Source organism: Coregonus lavaretus (assembly GCF_964263955.1).
Source record: "Coregonus lavaretus genome assembly, chromosome: 21".
Classification (NCBI taxonomy): Eukaryota; Metazoa; Chordata; class Actinopteri; order Salmoniformes; family Salmonidae; genus Coregonus; species Coregonus lavaretus.
The window spans coordinates 25833209-25850208 of NC_140008.1; the positions used below are offsets into that span (position 1 = coordinate 25833209).

At 40.8% G+C, this 17000-nt stretch overlaps 1 protein-coding gene across 3 annotated transcripts; it reads left to right on the forward strand.

Annotated features, from left to right (window-relative positions):
- The first annotated feature begins 532 nt into the window (after nt 1-532).
- LOC311148427 (E3 ubiquitin-protein ligase RNF170-like) lies at nt 533-16506 on the forward strand. Of its 3 annotated transcripts, none has more exons than XM_084185397.1 (6): nt 533-672; nt 1712-1766; nt 4860-4968; nt 13193-13266; nt 13428-13538; nt 15788-16506. In XM_084185397.1, the coding sequence occupies exons 1-6, from the start codon at nt 644-646 to the stop codon at nt 16103-16105; spliced, it is 696 nt and encodes a 231-aa protein (XP_084041523.1). In that variant the 5' UTR covers nt 533-643; the 3' UTR covers nt 16106-16506. The 3 variants fall into 3 exon arrangements, with proteins under 3 accessions (XP_084041523.1, XP_084041525.1, XP_084041524.1); XM_084185399.1 differs by having other exon boundaries at nt 1712-1751; XM_084185398.1 differs by lacking the exon at nt 533-672 and adding an exon at nt 1131-1184.
- The last annotated feature ends 494 nt before the right edge of the window (nt 16507-17000 follow it).

Consider the following 17000-nt stretch of genomic DNA (forward strand, 5'->3'; position numbering starts at 1 on the left):
AGTAAACGTATAGTAAATCATTGGCAAAGTTGGACTGAAAAGGTGGGGCCAAAGAGGATAGCTTTGACCTTGCGTGGGTGGTCACATGATCAAAATAGAATGTGGAGATGGGAGTGGCCACAGAAACAATTTCCGTTTTTTGTTTTGAGCCCTTATTGATTTCATGTTATAAACAAATTTACCAATCACATCTATCACATATGAGAGAATCTGCGTCTATGTTATGTCATACTAGTACATTGGCCCCGTGTAGCTCCATTGGTAGAGCATGGTGCTTGCAACGCCAGGGTTGTGGGTTCGTTTCCCACGGGGGGCCAGTATGAAAATGTATGCACTCACTAACTGTAAGTCGCTCTGGATAAGAGCGTCTGCTAAATGACTAAAATGTAAATTGTCATTCAATGGTCTCTCTAGGTCTTTGGCAGGCAGGCAGCCCTCAGCTCCCAGATCGAAAGGCCTAGTTAATGATTAACTGACCAGTCAGATATATTGTGTACAGTGATGCTGTCAGGAAGCCTTTCCTTCTCTAGCCTCTCCGGGAAACACACTCTACAGAGACACACTCTCAGGCTCTCTGCCTTTCTACAGCTACCAGACCTACACTTCTAGCTCCAGATCAGACAGCTGCCAGAAGAATCAGACCATGCAACCCTACCACAGCTCTCATCCCAGGTATGTTTTCTTCTCTCTGGGCATAAACAGAGGATATATACCCTCTCCTCTACACACCACCCACTCACACACTGCAGAGGCTGCTAGTATAGGTGTGGTTGGGTGTTTCATGTGTGGGTGTCAGAAAATGTAGGTGCCTGGTATATAGATTGTAACGGTCTGGTATCTTGGGATTTTCACGGTTTTTGAGCCCCTAAAATTGGGGGGGTTTGTATAAAAATGGTTGTAATTCCTCACGGTTCATACAATAATTTTGACAAAACCCTTAAATTAAAGATGAAAGTCTACACTTAAAGCACATCTTGTCTGTTTCCTTTCAAATCCATTGTGAGCCAAAATGATGCAAATTGTGTCACTGTCCAAATACTTATGGACCTGACTATATATTTTGTAATGTCATATTTAACCTGGACTCGCTGGCCAGCCACGATGCCTTAGTAAGGAATGTGGGACAAACTGCTAGTAATCAGTGTGAATCAGACCATGCAACCCTACCACAGCTCTCATCCCAGGTAAGTTTTCTTCTCTGGGCATAAACAGAGGATCTATACCCTCTCCTCTATACACCACCCACTCACACACTGCAGAGGCTGCTAGTGTAGGTGTGGTTGGGTGTTTCATGTGTGGGTGTCAGAAAATGTGGGTGCCTGGTACATAGACTGTAACGGTCTGGTATCTTGGGATTTTCACGGTTAACTAGTTTGGGTACTTGGTATAGGGCGAACATAATGGGGTATCTAGTATCTGGTTACTAGCTTTTATACCAACTAACTAAACTTGCACTGGGCGAATAGCCATAAGATCCCAGTTTGGCTGCAATGTATGTGTATTGTCCTCTATAGACAATGTATAGATGTTGGACAAACTATCTACAGACTTCAGTCAGTATCAACTGCAACTTCCAACAAGCAACTATTTGTACAGCTATGGTGATATTTTTATATTATATATTTTTATTGATCGTTTGAGCATCTACATTTAAATTGGGGAAGTAATTCTGAACCCCCCCCCCCCCCCCCCCCCCCCCCCCCTCCTCTAGATCCTCAGAGCACACACAGGACCGAACAGCCCTCAAACATGTAAGCTACAGCAAGGTGAGGCCACACACACACACACACACACAGGGGTCAATTACTGATGACCCCTAACATCTAAAAATGCTAGGCCCGGTTGCATAAAACATCTTAAGTTAATTTCCCCCTTATCTTTTCCTTTAAAGTTTCCTTATCTTTAGGTCAGTTGTACAAAACATTTTAAAGTGAGTTTCCCCCTTAAATTAGGTGAAAAAGCTAAGGGCGCCCATAAGGTCCCTTAAGTGCTTCATTCAGTATGGATATCAATGTAAACAGCATTTGTGGAGTTGAATGTTGCTTTCCTCTGCCCTGGTTTCCAAAGGAAAACATCCACCAGCTAGTTAGGTAACGTTAGCTACTTAGTTAAACAATGGAAGGTGCACAATCCATGGCTACAAAGCTAGATGGCTAGCTACTTACTCTGTAAATTAGCTTGAAGTGCTAGAAAGTAATTGAAACAAGTTGAGAAAAAAGTAACTAAAATAAACGTGTTTTATTATTTTCTGAATGAATTTGTTTCTCCTGTCTTGAATGTAGAAGTTCTAGTTTGATATCTCCCAAAATAAATCTATTTGATGAGTAGTTCATTCAGTGAATCAGGTCATCTCCATGGTAACCAGAGACTCTTTCTGCCATACACATAGAGATCCTATTATATTACTAGAGGGGCTATGTCATAAACCCTCAATGTTCCATAATGGGGCCAAAATGACAGCCATATTGGTCAGGGAAAAATCTAAAACCAGTCTAATTGGAATTAATGGCAGTAGAGACATGGGCAGGGATGAACGTAAGACGGTACGGTCTGGTATGGAGTCCCGTCAAAAGAGATAGAGGAGGTATGCCGTACCGGTAAAACATGAGCCTATCACAATAATTAAAACAAAATGTCAAGAAAACTGTAGGCTATTACACCATTATTTATCATTACCGTATGTCAGAGGCAGGAAAAATAAGCGAATGGACTTGAAAACAGGTGGTATAGCCTACGCTCCAAAATGCGATGTGGTTAAACGAAAACACTGACATTTTGCCAAGGCAGAGATGAGTGGCCGACACCGAAAACACACACGGACAGCAGTGGACGCATAAATTCTGGCCTAATGACAATCGCCAAATGTCATTATTACACTTTTTGATGTTTTGTGTAAGAGATGTCTCTTTCCATTCACCACTGTTTGGAGACTGGGAATATGTTGCGAGTGGATGAACTTGCGCAGGTAGGAGCTGTTTTAAGTGATTGTTTGACGATCAGATGAAAACATCCTGACTGGTTGTATTTATGCCACAATAAAGGTAATACATTTTAAAAGTTAAATGACAAATCTTTACGACTAAGCCTACAGAGATCCTATTGAATTATGCGCAAAAACGTGCACATATAGGAGGTCCCGTACCGGGAAGAAATTAATTATACTTTCACCCCTGGGCATAGGTGATGCATTTCCTGCTTTTACTTAGACAGGAAAATAAAAGTAAGGCATGCTATGAATCAGAAATTGTGTAATGGAATTATAGTCAACCTAAAATATTATCATATAATAATAAATACAGTTTATACGGGTTTTATGCCCATTTTCTGTATAAATAGCCTCTAAAATATATGTAAACAGACCATAAATGTCTCAGATTTTGTTTTCATGGATAGCTGTGAGTGCTATTATATGATACAATATCAGTACTTGTTGCATTTACAACTTGTCTAAGTCCTATCATCAACTGATTTGAGCCAGTGTATGATTGGCTGTGGATTGACTGCATTGTTTTAAATGGAATGTTGGCATATTGGCAGTTAATTAAACACATTTATGGAATCATTCCTCTAAAACTGTCTGGCTAACTAGCTAACACACATACAGTGCAGATCAATTCTTCACATTCATTGTTTTACACAATATCTTATCACAGCACTGGCAAACCATGGTAGACCAACTCCCTGGCCAAAATGGCTGACCTTTGGACCATCATAAGAAGGTTCATGTCCATTCTAGTATTCTAATTCCTAATTCTATGGCCATACATGCCTTCAAACTACCATAAAACCCTTAAATTATGCCCTTACCTAAGGAAATGTTTGAGGGGCTCTATGCAACACCCTTACACAATTCCCTTAGAGAAGGGACAATTATTCCTTAAGGTAAACCCTTAAAGGAAAATGTCAAAGAAGTTCAACTTCATATTCATCATCTCCAGCACCAACATGCTGTATGTGTAAATAGAGTGTTTCTATGTTTTGTAGTCAAAAAGAGAGGAAGATAAGGGTTTCCAATGACACCATCAACTAATTAGTAGACAATTAGCGGGCAATGCCTACCCATAATTGGTTAAAATCACATGATGTACACCGATGATGTCATTGGAAACAGTTATCTTCCTTTTTTCTCCCCACAAAACATAGAAACTTGCCATTTTCACATATGTTGATGTTGGGGTGGTGCTGGAGATTATGAATATGAAGTCGAACATTTTTGAAATGTCCCTTTAAGGGAAACACTTAAGATGTGTTATGCAACTGCCCTGCAGGGTTCTAAGACCTAATGTGACAACCACTACAATCACACTGCAGTGTCAATCAAATTATGTTACAATGGACACTACAAGGTGTTCATAATTTTTTGTACACTCAGTGTATGTCCATTTGAAAGTGGTTACAATTCATGACATTTTGATTATGGTAGTATGAAAACATTTTCATCAAGGTTTTGACATTTTTATTTTTACTTTTTGTAAATACTAATATTAATGGACCAAAAAAATCAAAAAATGTGATAACTGATAACTTTTACTAATACTTATTACTGTTATTAATAATGCTGAGAACAGAGGCAGTCTGGAGTGAAGGAGGATATGGTAGAGCTCCATCAAGCTGGCAAGCTAACTTAGATTATATTTCCTTATGATGAGGTCCACTGTGATTTATAGGACCTTGGCTTCATCTCTTCCCTGGTGTTTGTTTCTGTTAATGTCCTGCTATTCCAGGGGTGTGTATCTCATGTTCCTGAGGGCCACAGTGTCCAATCACTCTTTTGTGATCAATTAAGTGCAGAGGAGAAACAGAAACCTGTGTTATATTTACCTATCTCTTACCGTACCAATGTACTCCTCTTTCTCAAGGACACCTCTCAGATCTGTCCATCCGCGGGCCACAGGGACTGGCTCTGCCCTGTGTGTCTGCAAACTGCCAGCTTCCCCGTACAGACCAACTGTGGCCATCTCTTCTGTGGTAAGACAGCACCACGACCACCATCACTACCACCTGTATATGACCAGATTTATCTAAGGGTCAAGAGAGACTTGTACAGATAGAAAGAGGTCTTCAGGGCCCAGAAGGTAGCATATTAACATTAACATTTACATCAAATCAAATCCAATCAAGCTTTATTTATACATCACATTTCAGACATGGAATGCAACACAATGTGCTTCATAGGAAAAAAACAAATAAAAAACAATGGGCTTAAAAACAAAGGTGTCATTGTACGCTGATGATTCATGTTTTCTTTTAAATCCACAACTAGAATCCCTCCACAGCCTCATAGAGGATCTAGATACATTTTCTAACCTCTCTGGATTACAACCAAATTATGACAAATGTACTATATTACGTATTGGATCACTAAAAAATACAATTTTTACATTACCATGTAGTTTACCAATAAAATGGTCTGATGGTGATGTGGATATACTTGGAATACATATCCCAAAGGAAATAAATGATCTCACTTCAATACATTTTAATAGAAAGTTAGCAAAAATAGATAAGATCTTACTACCATGGAAAGGTAAATACCTGTCAATTTGTGGAAAAATCACCCTGATTAACTTTTTAGTATTATCCCAGTTTACCAATTTGTTTACGGTCTTGCCTACGCCTAAGCGAACAGTTTTTTAAATTATATGAGAAGAAAATATTCAATTTTATTTGGAACGGCAAGCCAGACAAAATTAAAAGGGCCTATTTATATAATGAATATGAATTCGGAGGACAGAAATTATTAAATATTAAAGCATTAGACCTATCACTAAGAGCTTCAGTCATACAAAGGTTATACTTAAATCCGAACTGGTTCTCAAGCAAATTAGTAAGATTGTCTCACCCAATGTTCAAGAATGGCCTTTTTCCCTTTATTCAGATTACAACAACTAATTTTCAGTTATTTGAAAAGGAAATCATCTCCCAAATATCACTATTTCTAAAACAAGCCATAGAAAGTTGGTTGGAATTTCAATGTAATCCTCCAGAAACGACAGAACAAATAATGCAACAAATATTGTGGTTAAATTCAAATATACTAATTGACAGAAAAACTTTATTTTTTGACAGAATGTTTAAAAAAGGTATAATCTTCGTAAATGATATCATCGGTAGGACTGGTGGAGTTATGTCGCACATGCAGCTAACAAAAACATATGGAAATGTCTGCTCTACCCAAAATTACAACCAAATAATTGCAGCCTTACCGCAAAAGTGGAAGAGGAAAGTGGAAGGGGGAGAAAGTAAGGAACTTGTCTGTCGGCCTTGCATTAGAGAACATAATTGGTTAAGGAAAACAGTGATAAATAAAAAAGTATATCAGTTTCACTTAAGGACCAAAGGATTGACAGCCGTCCCATATAGATTGCAAAATAGTTGGGAAGAGATTTTTGACGTACCGATCCCATAGTGTTTATGAACTGACACGCAAAACGACACCGGATTCAAAAATTAGAATCTTTCAATTTAAATTATTATATAAAATTCTTGCTACGAATAGAATGTTATTTATATGGGGGATACAATCTTCCCAGCTCTGCAGATTTTGCTGTGAAGAGACAGAATCATTAGATAATTTGTTTTGGTTCTGTCCATTTGTAGCTTGTTTTTGGACACAGGTCCAGGAATGGCTAAAGGATTGCAATATTTACCTGGAGCTAACCTTGCAGATAGCATTACTGGGTGATCTGAAAAGTCATAGTCAATCGATCAATAATATAATAATACTTTTAGCAAAAATTTAGCACAATCTGAAGAAGCAATGAGGATAGAAAGGTTCAGAACTTTTGTAAAACATCACAGTACGGTTGAAATATATATGGCAAATAGAAATCCTATATGGATGGTGTTAAGAGATAGATGGGAGGTATTGAATGGAGTTGAAGGATGGGACTAATAACAAATAACAACAAATAATAACAAGATAACTAATAATGTAAGCATACTGTGTCCATAATAAGTATATAGGTTGTATGTTGGGAGCTTTTGGGAAAGAGCACAGTTAGAAAGATATGGCATATAGAAGCAAACCGGATGGACATCATGAAAATGATCGGAGAGGTTGAGAGTAGAAGTAGTTCAGGAGCAAAACAAAAAAAACAAATAAAATAGAATTATTGTAAAATTGACTGTGTCCATAAGGTGTAGATAGTAAGTATAGGCTGGAAGTAGAGGCCTGGCATTGTTGTTCACTAATTTACCCCAAGTAGGGAAAGGATGGCGGGGTTGAAAAGTAATAAAGGGGAGTATACAGTGGGGGGAAAAAAGTATTTAGTCAGCCACCAATTGTGCAAGTTCTCCCACTTAAAAAGATGAGAGGCCTGTAATTTTCATCATAGGTACACGTCAACTATGACAGACAAAATGAGAAAGAAAAATCCAGAAAATCACATTGTAGGATTTTTAATGAATTTATTTGCAAATTATGGTGGAAAATAAGTATTTGGTCAATAACAAAAGTTTCTCAATACTTTGTTATATACCCTTTGTTGGCAATGACACAGGTAAAACATTTTCTGTAAGTCTTCACAAGGTTTTCACACACTGTTGCTGGTATTTTGGCCCATTCCTCCATGCAGATCTCCTCTAGAGCAGTGATGTTTTGGGGCTGTCGCTGGGCAACACAGACTTTCAACTCCCTCCAAAGATTTTCTATGGGGTTGAGATCTGGAGACTGGCTAGGCCACTCCAGGACCTTGAAATGCTTCTTACGAAGCCACTCCTTCGCTGCCCGGTTGGTGTGTTTGGGATCATTGTCATGCTGAAAGACCCAGCCACGTTTCATCTTCAATGCCCTTGCTGATGGAAGGAGGTTTTCACTCAAAATCTCACGATACATGGCCCCATTCATTCTTTCCTTTACACGGATCAGTCGTCCTGGTCCCTTTTCAGAAAAACAGCCCCAAAGCATGATGTTTCCACCCCCATGCTTCACAGTAGGTATGGTGTTCTTTGGATGCAACTCAGCATTCTTTGTCCTCCAAACACGACGAGTTGAGTTTTTACCAAAAAGTTATATTTTTGTTTCATCTGACCATAAGACATTCTCCCAATCCTCTTCTGGATCATCCAAATGCACTCTAGCTTCAGACGGGCCTGGACATGTACTGGCTTAAGCAGGGGGACACGTCTGGCACTGCAGGATTTTGACCCCACGGGGTGAGATCTTGCGTGGAGCCCCAGATTGAGGGAGATTATCAGTGGTCTTGTATGTCTTCCATTTCCTAATAATTGCTCCCACAGTTGATTTCTTCAAACCAAGCTGCTTACCTATTGCAGATTCAGTCTTCCCAGCCTGGTGCAGGTCTACAATTTTGTTTCTGGTGTCCTTTGACAGCACTTTGGTCTTGGCCATAGTGGAGTTTGGAGTGTGACTGTTTGAGGTTGTGGACAGGTGTCTTTTATACTGATAACAAGTTCAAACAGGTGCCATTAATACAGGTAACGAGTGGAGTACAGAGGAGCCTCTTAAAGAAGAAGTTACAGGTCTGTGAGAGCCAGAAATCTTGCTTGTTTGTAGGTGACCAAATACTTATTTTCCACCATAATTTGCAAATAAATTCATTAAAAATCCTACAATGTGATTTTCTGGATTTTTTTTCTCAATTTGTCTGTCATAGTTGACGTGTACCTATGATGAAAATTACAGGCCTCTCTCATCTTTTTAAGTGGGAGAACTTGCACAATTGGTGGCTGACTAAATACTTTTTTCCCCCACTGTATATATAAAAAACAATGGGGATTGGAAGTGATGCAGACAATTACATTGATAGAAGTTACAATCTATCTGCAATATTAAGCTGATGTACCCCCCCCCCAAAAAAATTAAAATAAAAAATAACAATAAAGACTGAACGACTAAAAAGCACCCTAACGAAAAGCAACGCTAAAAAGGTGTGTTTTAAATACAGCATGTCCACAGTTTCGGCACCTCTCAGGTTCTCTAGCAGGCTATTCCAGAGGTATAACTAAAGGCTGCCTCTCCATGGCTTTGGGATTGTTAAAAGGCTAGTGCCAGAAGACCTGAGGGACCTACTGGGTACATAAGTCAAAAGCATGTCTGACATGTATTTGGGTGCACAATTTAAAAACCAATAGAAGAATCTTAAAATGTATTCTAAAACTCACAGGCAGCCAGTGCAGAGACCTTAAACCGGTGTAATGTGTGCTCTCTGTCTGGTCTTGGTCAGTACCCGTGCTGCAGCATTCTGTATGTTTTGCGGTTGACCAATGGCTTTCTTGGGTAGACCAGACAGGAGAACATTACAGTAGTCAAGCCTGCTTGTAATAAAAGCATGGATGAGTCTCTCTGTATCAGCCTGAGAGAGAAGCGGCTGCACCTTGGCAATGTTCCTCAGGTGGTAAAAACCTATTTTGGTCACATTCCTAATGTGTGATTCGAAATTGAGTTCAGAATCAAAAATGACACCTAGGGGATTTACCTGGTATTCTATCAATGCTGTGCTTTCTAATAACGCTGCCAACCGGTAACATATAGAAACTGAACAGTACTGGACCCAAAATCGAACCTTGTGGAACTACACAGGTGATATATATTTTCTCTGAGATATGTTTATCAAGGGTGACAAAAAACACTTGACCGGTTAAATAGGTCATTAACCAATTTATAACTACACCGGAGAGGCCAACCCACCTCTCCAGTCTGTCCAGAAGGACATCATGGTCAACAGTGTCGAATGCAGCACTTAAATCCAAGGACAGAGAGCTGTTTGGCATCTGTGTTGGCTCTAAGATTATTAAAATTTTTAAATTTTTAGTCATTTAGCAGACGCTCTTATCCAGAGCGACTTACAGTTAGTGCATACATTATTCCCTGTGGGAATCGAACCCACAACCCTGGCGTTGCAAACGCCATGCTCTATCAACTGAGCTACATCCCTGCCGGCCATTCCCTCCCCTACCCTGGACGACGCTGGGCCAATTGCGCGACGGCCCATGGGTCTCCCGGTCGTGGCCAGCTACGACAGAGCCTGGATTCGAACCAGGATCTCTAGTGGCCTTAGACCACTGCGCCACTCGGGAGGGATTTACCCCTTTTAACTAAGGCCGTCTCTGTACTGTGGAGGGCACAAAAAAACAGATTGACATTTTTCAAAAATACAGTTGGCACAGTTTCTCCTGAATTTTGCTTAAGAATGGAAGGATGGAGATTGGCCGAAAACTGCTAAGAGCTGAAGAATCTAGATTACTTTCTTCAGAAGGGGTTTCACCATAGCAGTTTTTAGTGCAGTGGGGAAAGTGCCTGTGAACAGGGAGTGATTAACAATAGCTTGCACTTCTTGAGATATGCAATTAAAAACTGTTTTGAAGAAGGTGGTGGGAATCACTTTCCTGAGCATGTCTGTGTCAACCAGGGAAATAAATCCATAGTGCGGCAGGCTAGGGCACATATCAAACTTCTCATTTTTTTATTTATTTTTTTAGTCATTTAGCAGACGCTCTTATCCAGAGCGACTTACAGGAACAATTAGGGTTAAGTGCTTTGCTCAAGGGCACATCGACAGATTTTTCATCTAGTTGGCTTGGGGATTAGAACCAGCGACCTTTCGGTTACTAGCACAACGCTCTTAACCACTAAGCTACCTGCCGCCCCATCAGGTCTTGCTTGACTGATACCCAGCCTAATGTTTGTTATCTTATCTCTGAAATATGTTATCTTATCTCTTGATCGCAAATGGGTCTTCCAAATGGACAATGCATACTTCCAAAATTGTGGCAAAATGGCCTAAGGACAACAAAGTCAAGGCATTGGAGTGGCCATCACAAAGCCCTGATCTCAATCCTATAGAAAATTTGCGGGCAGAACTGAAAAAGCGTGTGCGAGCAAGGAGGCCTACAAACCTGACTCAGTTACACCAGCTCTGTCAGGAGGAATGGGCCAAAATTCACCCAACTTATTGTGGGAAGCTTGTGGAAGGCTACCCGAAACGTTTGACCCAAGTTAAACAATTTAAAGGCAATGCTACCAAATACTAATTCAGTGTAACTAAACTTCTGACCCACTGGGAATGTGATGAAAGAAATAAAAGCTGAAATAAATCATTCTCTCTACTATTATTCTGACATTTCACATTCTTAAAATAAAGTGGTGATCCTAACTGACCTAAGACGGGGAATTTTTACTAGGATTAAATGTCAGGAATTGTGAAAAACTGAGTTTAAATGTATTTGGCTATGGTGTATGTAAACTTCCGACTTCAACTGGAGATGTGGAGGAAAGTTCACATCAGTTTGTGGGGGTAGGATTTATCAGGTCATCAATGGTCGAGAAGAGCACTCTTGAATTAGTGATCAAGTTAGAAAAATGAGCCCGCCTGGCATTTCTAATTGTCTTGTTATATATGCCAAGTTGTTCTCTCAGAATATCATAATGGACCTGCAACTTTGACTTTCTCCACTTCCGCGCTGCCTTTCTGCAATTTGTCTTTAATTGATTTGTTTTTTCACTCATCCAAGGGGCTCAACACAATCAACGCCCAACACAATGATTTTATTAGAGTTCTCAAGGACAATAGGCAATAGTTTAGAGAAATCAGTAAAGAAAGTGGGGCAGTGCTTTGGTGGCCAGCACTGGTGGCTGACATTTAAACAGTATGGCATAATGCTCAAAAGACCGAAAGTCGCCAAATGAAATGTCCTTACAGCTGAGAGCATTAGTTAAAGTAGAGGCTGTCCCCCCCACTCGTTTTCCTTTTTCTGATAGAGTATGAAAAGCTGTAGTCCGGGGGGAGGCTTCAATAAGAGCGGCACTACAGTCTGAAGACAGTCATGTTTCAGTGAGAAACATGCAATCATCTTTGTGCTCAGTAATGAGGTCATTCATGAGAAAGGTTTTACTAGTGATTGCTCTAACGTTTAAAAGCGACATTCAATGAGTGTGGGCCACTCTGCCCCTGGGGCATCTGCTTCGAGGTAACCAATGGAATAACAACCAAATTATTAACGTTACAACCACATTTTCTAACAGTCTCCAATTTATCAGAATGGTAGGAGATGACAGTTTGAAAAAGCTCACTAGAAGGCGGAGTTAATGGAACATAAATTAAGTTACTCAGAATAACCATAGTGCCATTTCTATAGGAGTTGATATGCTTTCCAAGTCCCCTGTTGCTTATTCTGACAGGGAGAACTGGAGCACTACCAGACCCTGTCGGTCAGTCTCTAAAACAGTTTGTGATGGTGCTGGAAATAATCCTGGGGGATAGAAGGATTACTTTATCCTATCCCAGGTATTCCTTAAAGAGGAAGTGTGTCTAGCTTGGGGGGTTAATATTTGACAACCGTTGCTATAGTGAACAAGTGTGTGGCTCCCACCTGAAGGAGATCACACACACTCAGGCTTTGCTCATTCACACACACCTCTCTCATTTGGCCAAAGGGTCTCTATGGAAATAATGGAAAAGAGGAACTCCCACCAGCCATCCATGGTCTAAAAGGGTCCTAGGATATGGTGATCATATGGCATTGTTATGACAACGCTAACCTGGCTGCCAGTCTGTTCATTGGCTTGCTATAATACTTGAAATATTTGAGGTGTGCTTGATTTAGTTAGTCAAGCTCAATAGAACCAATAAATAGTCCCAAAAGTGCAAAATACAAATTTGCTAAATCAAGAGTACCAAGTATTTAACACATTTTAAATACTTTTTCGACCCAGTTCTGTTTGCTATCCCTGAGTATTCAACGGATCAGTTGAGTAATTTCATCAACAGTTCATCAACAGTTTTTCTCATTACAGAAGTGGGACAACAGTGATAGACAGCTATATGAGTGGTGGTTTCAGATAGTGGTTGACAATGGTAGAAGCATTGGCCAATCTCCTCTCCCTCTCCTTCACCATTATCTGTGTCATCATCACATGATGCAATAACTACTCCACTCGACCTGCCCCACTTACCCCTGCCTCCCCCTCAGATAGAGAGAGAGAGCGAGAGGAGCTGTACTTAATTAACATGCAGTAGACAAGGTCATGTCACTACTACAAAAGCATCTCATGCTGCCGTCAGCATTTTGCTCATACCCGCATTCCCCCTCACGCACAATAATATGAACACATTACACTAGCAATATGACAGTTTCCCTAATGGTGAATCGTTGTTTTGTGGGTAAAAATATTAATGAAAAGAGTAGTGATTGAGTACTTATTTATGTTACCTTGTTTCTCTGTCTGCAGCTCTCTGTCTGATCTCGTACTGGAGACATGGGTCCTGGCTGAATGCCATCAGCTGCCCTCTGTGTAGACAAAGGGTAAGCAAGACACACCCAACTGTAGAAACATACATTATTACCATGATATTACACTTGTTATCCGACAAGAAAAATAGCAAAATGATGTTGAATAAAAGTGATAAATAATGGTTCAGAATTAATTGAATGTAACTGGAATGGATTTTCCCTCTCTCTCTCAGGTCAGTGTCCTGTGTCGTCTATTCGGTGAGGGTCAGTCAGACAAAAAGGAGAGGGAGGTTCTGGGAGAAATCACAGACTACAACAAACGCTACTCAGGAACCCCTCGAAGGGTCAGTACCACCATAGACCATATATTATATTGTTCTATCTCTACAGTGCCTTGCAAAAGTATTCATCCCCCTTGGCGTTTTTCCTATTTTGTTGCATTACAACCTGTAATTTAAATTGATTTTTATTTGGATTTCATGTAATGGACATACACAAAATAGTCCAAATTGGTGAAGTGAAATGAAAAAAATAACTTGTTTTAAAAAATTCAAAAAAATTAATAACGTAAAAGTGGTGTGTGCATATGTATTCACCCCCTTTGCTATGAAGCCCCTAATTATGGTGCAACCAATTACCTTCAGAAGTCACATCATTAGTTAAATAAAGTCCACCTGTGTGTAATCTAAGTGTCACATGATTTGTCACATGATCTCCGTATATATACACCTGTTCTTAAAGGCCCCAGAGTCTGCAACACCACTAAGCAAGGGTCACCACCAAGCGGCACCATGAAGACCAAGGAGCTCTCCAAACAGGTCAGGGACAAAGTTGTGGAGAAGTACAGATCAGGGTTGGGTTATAAAAAAATATCCGAAACTTTGAACATCCCACGGAGCACCATTAAATCCATTATTAAAAAATGGAAAGAATATGGCACCACAACAAGCCTGCCAAGAGAGGGCTGCCTACCAAAACTCACGGACAAGGCTAGGAGGGCATTAATCAGAGAGGCAACAAAGAGACCAAAGATAACGCTGAAGGAGCTGCAAAGCTCCACAGCGGAGATTGGAGTATCTGTCCATAGGACCACTTTAAGCCGTACACTCCACAGAGCTTGGCTTTACGGAAGAGTGGCCCCAAAAAAATAAGCAAACACGTTTGGTGTTCACCAAAAGGCATGTGGGAGACTCCCCAAACATATGGAAGAAGGTACTCTGGTCAGATGAGACTCAAATTGAGTTTTTTGGCCATCAAGGTAAACGCTATGTCTGGCGCAAACCCAACACCTCTCATCACCCCGAGAATACTATCCCCACAGTGAAGCATGGTGGTGGCAGCATCATGCTGTGGGGTTGTTTTTCCATCGGCAAGGACTGGGAAACTGGTCAGAATTGAAGGAATGATGGATGGCACTAAATACAGGGAAATTCTTGAGGGAAACCTGTTTCAGTCTTCCAGAGATTTGAGACTGGGACGAAGGTTCACCTTACAGCAGGACAATGACCCTAAGCATACTGCTAAAGCAACACTCAAGTGGTTTAAGGGGAAACATTTAAATGTCTTGGAATGGCCTAGTCAAAGCCCAGACCTCAATCCAATTGAGAATCTTTGGTATAACTTAAAGATTGCTGTACACCAGCGGAACCCATCCAACTTGAAGGAGCTGGAGCAGTTTTGCCTTGAAGAATGGGCAAAAATCCCAGTGGCTAGATGTGCCAAGCTTATAGAGACATACCCCAAGAGACTTGCAGCTGTAATTGCTGCAAAAGGTGGCTCTACAAAGTATTGACTTTGTTTGTTTCACAATAAATAAATAAATCTTCAAAGTGGTAGGCATATTGTGTAAATCAAATGATACAAACCCCCCAAAAATCCATTTTAATTCCAGGTTGTAAGGCAACAAAATAGGAAAAATGCCAAGGGGGGTGAATACTTTCACAAGCCACTGTATGTGTACCACACACATTTATTAAAACATGCTACAACCACACTACAACCTAGTAACACACAAAACCTTCAGACTATTTTTACCAATTAAACCATACAACACATTCTCAAGGGTCTTTCTGCAGGTATTTTTCTCTCTCTAAACTTCATAGCCTTTGTTATACTGTAGATAGCTTGCTCTCTTTCACCTTTTATGAACATATCAAGTTCTGTGATTTAATTTTGACCTTGAATGTGGCTGCAGAATAGATAACAGTATTTACATGATAATAAAAGTGAGTTGCTTTCCCATCCCTCTGACAATGGTTTTATAACTGGAATACTGCTTATGCAACCACCGCATAGAGACTGTATTGTACAAGGACAATGGAAGGATATCACACTAAAGTAGAATACAATTCTCTCTCACTCCTGTGGTTGATACTCTTGGGTACATCTCAATACTCTAAAGTGGCCACCTCTCCTCATTTCCTTTACTTCATCTGGACTGATCTAAAATAAGAAAACATTACAAAACCTTTTTCTACATTGTGCTCTACTCTACTGAACACGAGCCAGATCTCTGTCCCACCTGAAGCCAGGTGAGGTGACCGTGACACCCTCTACTCATACCTGTGCCCCTGTCTTGTCTTCTGTCCCTTAGGTGACAGACTACCTGTGTGACACACCCCTGTTCCTGCAGCTGCTAGCTCGCGGCCTGGGCGCTACGGGGGGGCTCGTATGCCTATTCTTTCTCAGAGTGGTGCTCTGCTGTCTGGGGGCCGTGGTGTCCCTCTCCTCTGCCCCCCTGGACACTCCATCCTCCCTGTCTGGCCTCCTGGGGGTCCTGGATGACCTGGTGGTCGTCTTCCTCCTGCTCACCTGTGTTATCAACATCAACCAGCAGATGACGCCAGAGAGTGGGAATTCCTCAGCACACACAGCCACACAGGGAGTAGGCCTGCTCAGCAACTCGCTGTAGCAGCAGAGATGAAAACCTGCAGTGATTTAGCCTTCGTTTCAACAGGAGATCTCAAGGTGAAGAACCTATTTTTTGAGAGAGACCTGGCAAGAAGTCAGCAGCGTCCGTCTGCTGGTTTTCATCCTGGTGTTAGCATGTGTTGGATTCACATTTAGGAGGTTTACAGCGAATTACAGCTGAACAGTGGACAGTCTAACCAGGGGCCCAGTTAATGTATTGATGAATGCATGCTGATGTAAGTGTGTCTCAACTGTCACACACCTATACTTCTTTCCTTCATGACCAGTGATCTGGTGAGATGGTGAAAGCAACATGGTAGAACCTACACAACTAGTTTCTCCATACATGCGGTGTAGGCCTACCAGTGGAGGCTGGTGGGAGGAGCTATAGGAGGCAGGCTCATTGTAATGGCTGTAATGGAATTAATGGAACGGTATCAAACATAATGCCATTAATTCCATTCCAGCCATTACAATGAGCCCATCCTCCTATAGCTCCTCCCACCAGCCTCCACTGAGGCCTACTCAACTCATTTGGGAGTGGGCATGTTTTATGGATTATGATGAATGTTTTTCGATGTAGCATTTTATGAGATTTATTGTCTTGTTGGCAGATGTTTTTTGTGTAGCGTTTCTTTCTACTCCTACAGTATATACAGTACCTGTAGCCTATATTTTAGAGACAGTTATGGTTATCAATGGCCTTCAGTGGTTCAATGAGACCTGGGGTCTCTTCAGTGGGGTGCAGTTTAAATGTAGGCCTATTGTGTTGCACCCTGCTCAACGCAACCCTGCTGTTTCTCAGTGATGTCAGTACTGTAAAATTAAACTGTAAATACTTGATATTATACCAAGGCATTGTTGAATACTTGTTTCTGATTGGCTTTCTAGAGCAT

Coding starts and splice junctions, on each gene's coding strand:
- LOC311148427 (XM_084185397.1), top strand. CDS start 644: ATGCAACCCTACCACAGCTCTCATCCCAG. Junction 13,267..13,427: donor GCCCTCTGTGTAGACAAAGG/GTAAGCAAGACA, acceptor TCTCTCTCTCAG/GTCAGTGTCCTGTGTCGTCT. Junction 13,539..15,787: donor ACTCAGGAACCCCTCGAAGG/GTCAGTACCACC, acceptor TCTGTCCCTTAG/GTGACAGACTACCTGTGTGA.